The 9512-nt window shown below is 34.4% G+C and overlaps 1 protein-coding gene across 1 annotated transcript in view; it reads right to left on the bottom strand.

Moving 5' to 3' along the window:
• LOC107730676 (collagen alpha-1(XXIV) chain) overlaps nt 1-9512 on the bottom strand; it is a 119783-nt gene that overhangs the window by 11493 nt on the left and 98778 nt on the right. Inside the window, exons 47-53 of the mRNA XM_016541549.1 lie at nt 5181-5288; nt 4948-5055; nt 3516-3569; nt 1061-1123; nt 919-972; nt 784-819; nt 320-355 (exon numbers count right to left, since the gene is read on the bottom strand). Coding sequence (XP_016397035.1) covers nt 320-355; nt 784-819; nt 919-972; nt 1061-1123; nt 3516-3569; nt 4948-5055; nt 5181-5288 — 459 coding nt within the window. The remainder of the gene's footprint in view (nt 1-319; nt 356-783; nt 820-918; nt 973-1060; nt 1124-3515; nt 3570-4947; nt 5056-5180; nt 5289-9512) is intronic.

Consider the following 9512-nt stretch of genomic DNA (forward strand, 5'->3'; position numbering starts at 1 on the left):
CCTTAGCTGTTATAAATTCACTGTAAACCACGGCTTCACGGGGCTTATTGCTTTTATAAAACGGTTATTCCATATACATAGTAAGGTTTCACAGAATAAAACAGAGCAAATAAACTGTAATGATAATAATAAAAACAGTATTCTTCCGCCAAACAATGTAGTTCCTCAGAAACAGTTGTGGTTGCAACAAAGTGGTTGCCGAGCAACACACAGAAGTAAACAAAGGTGTATGTTACTTTGTAGTAATTTACAACAGCTTCGAACACGGCTCAGCCAATCAGAATCAAGGACTCTCCGTTTTATAACAGTGTGTTTGTACCTGTGGCCCTGGACTGCCCTGCGGCCCCTGAGGCCCCTGTAGAAAGAGATCATCAAAACTTTACATTCACTCGTTTCTCTAAAACATTTATCCAAACAGTTGAACTAGAGCTTCAGTCGTCCTGCTGTATCCAGATTAAAAGTATAATGAGATGATTGTCTTTCTGGATTGGATATCCTGATATGCTTATGAATTCTGTGCTTCAAAAAACATAACATAAAACTATAAGAGTATATCAATGATAAAGTGCAGCTAATGTGTTGTGTGATGGAGCGCTGGCGCCCCCACAGGTCAATCTCTCACTGTGTTTGAGCAGTTTATACAGACGCTGTTACACAACCGTTACACACGAACAAGCGGATACTTCATTATGAGAGCGGAAGGCTCCTGATGATGATGATGATGAAGAGTTTGTGATCTGGCAGCAGGCTAAACAGTGCTGATTTATGAAGAGCACATCTTACCATCTCTCCACGGCTTCCTTTGGGTCCTCTGTTACCCTGAGAAAGCATCGAACACATCCTTTATCTGACATTCATCATGCACGATTGTGAATAACACGCATGTCATAAACATAAATAAAGCATCAGAACACTTACAGGCTTCCCCACCGGACCGATCATTCCCAGCGGACCCACAGGACCAGAGAAACCCTAAAACACACACCAGCACACCATTGAGACGCATTAGATGACAACATCTACATTCACATTGATTTACTGAGAAGATGAAGAGACTGACCAGAACTCCCGCCGGCCCTTTGCGTCCAGGAATACCAGCGAACCCCAAATCTCCGTCTGGACCCTGAAATTCAGAAAAAGATGCATTTAATAACCATTTTCAGCGGTTGACTGAAAGGCCGATTGGTTATTTTGACCGTATGAAGTGTGTCTCGAGTTTGTGAACTTGTGAAGCATACGTGAATATTAAACATTCTGGAGTAATTTTATTAATGGAAATGATACTCATGGATGTAACGAACAACAATTCATATACTACATTAATGATTTCCATTTTGCTACGATAAAAAAAAAAAATTAAGCGATTATGATTAACATATTTTTGTGTAGATTAATATTTATTTGTTAGTAGATTAAATTAATGAAATCATTTGAATAATAAATACATTTTAAGTAAACGATAGATAAATAAATCAATGAAAAAATTAAAATTATATTAAATTACTTAATTTTAATTAAATTTTAAGCTAATACTTTTAATGTTTGTGAAGACAGACAGACAGATAGACAGATAGATAGACAGATAGACTGATAGATAGAGTCAGATAGATAGATATAGATAGACAGACAGACAGACAGATATACAGACAGACAGATAGATATAGACAGACAGACAGACAGATAGATAGATAGATAGACAGATAGATATAGACAGATAGACAGACAGACAGACAGACAGAGAGACAGACAGACAGACAGACAGATAGATATAGACAGACAGACAGACAGATAGATAGATAGATAGACAGATAGATATAGACAGATAGACAGACAGACAGACAGACAGAGAGACAGACAGACAGACAGACAGATAGATATAGACAGACAGACAGACAGATAGATAGATAGATAGACAGATAGATATAGACAGATAGACAGACAGACAGACAGACAGAGAGACAGACAGACAGACAGACAGATAGATATAGACAGACAGACAGACAGATAGATAGATAGATAGACAGATAGATATAGACAGATAGACAGACAGACAGACAGACAGAGAGACAGACAGACAGACAGACAGATAGATATAGACAGACAGACAGACAGATAGATAGATAGATAGACAGATAGATATAGACAGATAGACAGACAGACAGACAGACAGAGAGACAGACAGACAGACAGACAGATAGATATAGACAGACAGACAGACAGATAGATAGATAGATAGACAGATAGATATAGACAGATAGACAGACAGACAGACAGACAGAGAGACAGACAGACAGACAGACAGATAGATATAGACAGACAGACAGACAGATAGATAGATAGATAGACAGATAGATATAGACAGATAGACAGACAGACAGACAGACAGAGAGACAGACAGACAGACAGACAGATAGATATAGACAGACAGACAGACAGATAGATAGATAGATAGACAGATAGATATAGACAGATAGACAGACAGACAGACAGACAGAGAGACAGACAGACAGACAGACAGATAGATATAGACAGACAGACAGACAGATAGATAGATAGATAGACAGATAGATATAGACAGATAGACAGACAGACAGACAGACAGAGAGACAGACAGACAGACAGACAGATAGATATAGACAGACAGACAGACAGATAGATAGATAGATAGACAGATAGATATAGACAGATAGACAGACAGACAGACAGACAGAGAGACAGACAGACAGACAGACAGATAGATATAGACAGACAGACAGACAGATAGATAGATAGATAGACAGATAGATATAGACAGATAGACAGACAGACAGACAGACAGATAGACAGATAGATAGATAGATAGATAGATAGATAGATAGAAAAATGTAATACAAATTAAATAATTTAAATTAATGAAATAATTTAAATAATTAATACATTTTAAGTAATAGATAAATAAATAAATGAAATTAAATAATTTAAATATAATTTAAATTATATGAAATAAGTTAAATTTTAAGCTAATATGTTCAATATTTATGTGTGTAGATAGATAGACAAAAAAAATTAAATTAATTTAAATTTAATGAAAAATAAATACATTATAATAAATACACGCAATTAAATAGTTAAAATCTAATTTTAATTCTATTACATAATTGAAATTAAATTTTAATTACATTTTAAGCTAATATTAATTAATAAATATTAATATTTATGTGTGTATATAGATAGATAAGTGTAGATAGACAGATTAAATAAGGTATGAAACGAAAAAAATTCAATTAAATAATTTAATATAAATTAAATTAAAATAAATAATAAATACATTTTAACTAATAGATAGATAAATACATTAAGTAATTAAAATATATTCTAAATAAAATAAAATTCTAAAGTTCTTGATTAATGAACAATGTGATGTGTTGCGGTGGTTTGAACTGTTGTGTGTTTGAGCGACTCTTGTGATCTCTCGTGAGCCATCTGAACACATCTCCACCGCTCTGGTTTAATGCGGTTTCATGCTGAACACTGACCTTGGGTCCCGGAAAGCCCTGGAGTCCCAGCATGCCTGTGTCTCCCACCTCACCCTGAGGGAAAAACCAGAGAACCGGGTCACCATCCAGACTACATTCTCCCTCTTCATTCTGTCAGATCCTGCCACTGGTCTGTCTGTTTCTGACACGATGGATCACTTTCGTCTTCAACAGGACATTATTTTAAGTCAACATCCACAGTCGCACATGTTCATTCATTCACCCGCGGCCTGTAAGATGATATTCCTGCTCCGGACGCTTGGGATTCCTGCCTTTATTGTCTTTTCCTGAGTTATGTAAGAAAGCGGAGCAGCTCGTTTGTCTCATGTTTACTCAGCGATCTGCTTACAATCACTCAAACTCTTACATAAGAGACCCGTGGACATTTAGACCAAGTGCAGGAAAAATCCTGGATTTATGGTCATCTGTCACAAGAACGCAATCAGACTGCCAATTTTTTATGGAAGAAAAATAAATAAATAAATCACATGATAACAGATTCAGAGTTATTTTAGGATCACTGAGATACTATTATAGCTTTTGCTAATATTTACAATGTTTCTATTTTCTGTTTTCGCTTTAATTTTAGTTATAGTTTTAGTAATTTTGTTTTGTTTAGTTTTTTCCTTTGTTATTATTTTTCTATGTATATACATTTTCTATTATTATTCCTTTATTTTTACATGTTATTTTAGTACCAGTTAAACTATATATATATATATATATATATGAATTTTGCACATTCATACATATTTTTTAAATTAATTTCAAAATAAAGTAAAGGTCTGAACTGTCTGATTAAGCATTTTTTTCTTATCATTTGGGATGTGAATTATTTTACTACTTTTTAAATACATACTTATATATACACAAAGAGCTTTTTCTAGCATGACCAGAAAAATATGTACTTTAAAAAAAATTCTGAACAAAATTACTATAATATTTTTATGTACTTTTTAATGTATTTTAGTAATTTTGTTGTGTATTGTTGTCATTTTTATATATTTATTTATTCATGTATTCATTCATTTATTTATTTTAATGTCTATATAGCTTTTTATGCATTTTTATTTCAGTTTTAGTTATTTCAGCACTTAAACTAAACAAAAATGAGAAATTTCGGAAACTAACCAAAATAAACTATTAACAAAAAATCACAATACACAATAAAGTGTTATTTTTTTCAATTTAGTTAATGTTTAGTTCATTTCAAGTAACAAAATTGTTTTTATAGTTTTAGTTTTAGTTAAGGATAACCTGACAAACTCTAGCATGCAACCTAGTATTTTCATGGTATATACACTATAGTATCCTTACATCTCCAGAAAAGCATGGTACTGTTCAGTAAGTGTGGCCTAAGACGATGTGACTCTGATAATGACGGCTGATGGCAGGTGGAGTAAATACACACATGAGAAATGACGACACTCACTGGTTCTCCTTTGGCACCTTGCTCTCCTTTCACGCCCTGGTCTCCCGTCGCCCCCTCCATGCCTTTAGCACCCGCCGGTCCTCTGTCGCCCGCCAAACCCATCTCACCCTGCACAGGTCAAAAGTCAAGGGTGCACACTGTAGTATATACTGTGTGTGCTGCACATTTCGTCATATATAATACATTATCAAAGTAAAAATTAAAATCTAAAGGGAGAATTCAGGGTTTTTGACCTTTGACCCCGCTGGCCCTCCCTCTCCGATGACACCAGGAAGTCCGAGCTCGCCCTGCGGGCCAGGAAGTCCCGCCCTCCCCTCCAGACCAACGTCACCGCGCTGACCCTGCACACACACGTCAATCAAAGCAGCAGCCAATCAGAGCCCAGCACAGAATCCAAAACACTGCTCAATACAATTCCTATAACAACATCTTGCAAAAAGCATAAGCATCAGTGCATATTGCACAAAAAAAGAGAACGTGAGCTCCAAGCTATAATTGTATAATAATGACATCTGCTGTTAAATGAGCTGAACTGATGGATGGCTTTGCATGTCGCTCAGACGCAACATTAAACTTCCTCACATGCTTTAATGTGCCTAAACCAAGACAAGGCTTTCACTGTGGAGAATAAACACATAAAAGAGGCGGAAAGAGCGTGAGCTGATGAAGGACAGCGCTGAGTCTGGGATTCGTCTGTAAGAGTTTAAGAGTGTAACGTCAAACACAGAGACAGAGCCAGTTAAACACAACACACGCATTTCATCCAGTGATGTTTACGGGAAGAAACACTGAGAGAGACACGAAAACAACACTGGACTCTTTGAAGTTCACTGAGCACCATGTAAACACTGGGGTTATTAGTGTTCAATAAGAGTTTATTTGCAAAAACAGATAACTCTTGTTTTGATTAATTTTCTTAAATCATGTTTTTATTGTGTTTTATTGTGTTAGTCAGCTGTATTTTTTTTTTTTTAGTTATTATTATTTAATCAAAACAACCCAACTGCAGTTTGATTGATATTAATTGGAATGCAGGACAAAAAAAAACAAAACAAAACATGATTTTTGAACTTTTTGTAAAAAACGGAGTTATCTGTTTTTGCAAATGAACTCTTCAATTATTATTATAGTGTTTTTAATTTCATTTAGTTGCCAAAGCCACAATTTACATGGAAGTACTAAAATTATTTAAACTAAAACTGAAATAAAAACTATATAAACTAAATACATATATATATATATATATATTAGGGTTGTCAATCAATTAAAATATTTAATCGTGATTAATCGCATGATTGTCATGAGTTAACTTGTGATTAATCGCAACTTAATCGCACATTTTTATCTCTTCTAAATGTACCTTAAATTAATACTTTTCACATTTTTCATCTACTCTAATCAACATGGTCACGGACAAATATAGATGCTTTATGCAAATGTATGTTTATTATTAGTAAAACCATACTCAACATAGAGCATAAAGAGTAGACATGGTCATAGATGTTTTTCAAAGAACTTGTCTATTAGACACATGAAAAAAAGAATATAGAAAAACCAGGTTCCCATTACTTCTCTTTCTTTGCACTGAGCAATACTTACACAAGCCTTACTTCTTCTGAACATGCTGTACATTTATTATTTATTATCACATTTGTTTGCCTCTCTGTGCCCACATACTGTATTTTGATGCAGCCAAATTCAGATATATTTTACTGTTTCTGTTGTCATACAACGGAATGAATATGAAATAGTGACTGAAATGCGACCCGTTAAGATTACATAACCAGCTCTCCCTTCCAAGATGTTAATCTGCATTTATAATCGAGCCGTCGTCTGATGAAATCAAATACACATAAGATAAAGACAATAGCTGTGCTGTGATTTCGGCTATACTTAAATGTAAAATTAGAGAAGCAACATAATATCTGTTTTAACTGAAAGCACAGCTCCTCTCAGCCGCTCGCTGAACAGAGCAGACGCAAAACAGCGAGTCTCAGAAACTAAATAAGTAACCAAGAAGTCACTAGATGTGTCTTCAACACTTCACTATTAATCTAACATGTGCAAATCAGTCAGAATAAACTCTTGAGCATAGTGAACATGGCTCTGGTACCACGGTATTCCCTCGTTAGACTGCTTTTAAATGGGCTCGTTATAAAAGCGTCACTCATTTGGCTGTTGAGTTATATAACCACAGTCTCTCACACACTGAAGCTGTGTCTGAATGAGGCTCTAATGAGCCGTCAGTGGCCGCTCTGCAGTCATGGACTGCGTTTACACACGGGACGGGAAGAAAGGGCTGAGAAATGAAAGACACGGCAGCAAAATCAGCCGAATCAGCAAATCATCTGTGAATGCTTAGCAGAGATAAACCACCAAAATGAGTTACAGAACAGCGTTCATTCATCAGATGCAGAGAAATCAAGCAGCCAGTACAGATCAATCATGTGAAGAACGTCACATCAACATCAAATCAGCCTGATTTACATGGACGTCTGATTGAACAGCCATTCATTAGCACACGTTATACTAAAGAAACTAATCTTTATCTTCACAGTCTTTCATCCAAGTGTAATGACTTTCCTGTTCATCGTCAAGAAAATCACGTCTGGATTGTAGAAACGTCCTCATTTCTGTCTTGTATTCAGTGTTTCACTCACATGAAGGTGAAATGGGCTGCTTTTAGAGGAGTCTGTGAAGCCTTGATTATTTTCAGATATTTTTACATTTGAATTATGCAGAAAACTAGAATGTGGAAAAGTAGAATATGGAAACAAAAATACAGTTTTGGTTGAATTTAACATGCTAACATGAGAGATGATACATGCCATTCAACAAGACAATGGGCAGAGATGTTGCAATTTAATGCAGTAAAATCAAGAGTTTTCTCCAATAAAAATAGACAAAAAATGAACTAATAAACTAACAAACTTAAACTTATTTTCGTTTAGTTTAAGTTGAAGTACTAAAATGACTAAAACTAAAACCAAAATTTAAAAAATTATAAAAAAAAAACATACTTAAAAAAGGTAAAATATAACTAATTTATTTAATTTAGTTGCCAAGGGAAATGTCTAATATTCATTTATTTTTAATTAAGGGCAAAAAACGTAAACATAATTAAAATGTAATTTTTAAATGTAATTTTTAATTATTTTAATTTAAAGTACTAAAATTACTACAAATAAAACTGAAAAGAAATGTCAAAAAAGAATGTCTTTACTGACATTCGGAAAAAGAAAAAAAACTAAAACTAAAACTTTAACTAAATGAAAAAGAAAACAGAAAATATAAAAATAAAAACAACTTCAAAATATTAAAAACTACTATAATAGTATATTAATTAAACTAAAATAACACTGGTAAACACCACAAGTCAGGTTTGCAAATAGTTATTTGCTGTTTCCCTGTAATTATTTGTGAAATTTACTATCAATTTCTTCTACACCATTTTTTGTACATACACTGCAAAAAATGCTTTTCTAGCTTAGATTTTTTTGTCTTGTTTCCAGCCAAAATATCGTAGTAAAAATATCAAAGTTAAAATATCTACAAGTAAAAATTATTGTCTTGTTTTCAGAAAAAACAAGTCAAAATTAAGTTAGTTTTTGCTTGAAACAAGCTAAATAATCTGCCAATGTGGTAAGCAAAATAATCGTTTTCTGTTTGAAATCAGATTATTTTGCTTACCCCATTGGCAGATTATTTTGCTTGTTTCAAGCAAAAACTCACTTAAATTTTACTTGTTTTTTCTAAAAACAAGACAAAAATGTTTACTTGTCTAGAAAATTCTTCTTGATTTAAGAATTTTTAGATATTTTGGCTGGAAACAAGACAAAAGTTCTAAGCTAGAAAAGCATTTTTTTGCAGTGTATAAAGTCAAACAAGGTTTATCGTAACTCCCCCAAACCAAGGTTTGAATATAACCGAGACTTTACAGAATGCTTTAAAAAATGTTCAGAAATAACAGAAATTACATCATCAGAATGATGTTTTAGGCTACATTTACACTAGTGTGTTTTCGTTTTAAAACGCGACGGAGATCATTTCTGAAACGCAGTGAAAATGCCAGTGTAGACGAGGCCTTAGTCGTACTTGGAAAGCAGTTTCCTTGTAACCGTGTGTACGCAAGTGAAACTATCAGTGTATTTCTTTATTTATACATGTGTGTGTATTGGTTAGGGCTGCCCCCTAATAGTTGACTAACTGTTAGTCGACCAGAAGAGGCTTGGTAGAAGTCACGCAGTCTGTGGCGGACAGATCGTAAACGGCTGGTATTTGTGGTAATACAGTAGTACATTGGGCAGGACATCAATATGCAACGCACGCTCGTGGATCATTCATCCACCTCAAATTGCTTATCATCTGAAATATGTAAGTATTAGCAACTTTACATGGCCGCTCAATCTAATGTTAACCTAGAAAAATGTGTGCTATTGAAGTGTCTGTGTGGAGTGTGGAAGCTGAACAGTAGCGCTCACTGCAGGACAGATGGAGGCGCCGGAGCGGTTACTGTCTCTTAAAATACTCCCTCATTTTTGGTCATACAGATAAGAGTAATACAT

Source organism: Sinocyclocheilus rhinocerous, unplaced genomic scaffold (assembly GCF_001515625.1).
Source record: "Sinocyclocheilus rhinocerous isolate Xijiao unplaced genomic scaffold, SAMN03320098_v1.1 scaffold2358, whole genome shotgun sequence".
In the NCBI taxonomy this organism is placed as follows: domain Eukaryota; kingdom Metazoa; phylum Chordata; class Actinopteri; order Cypriniformes; family Cyprinidae; genus Sinocyclocheilus; species Sinocyclocheilus rhinocerous.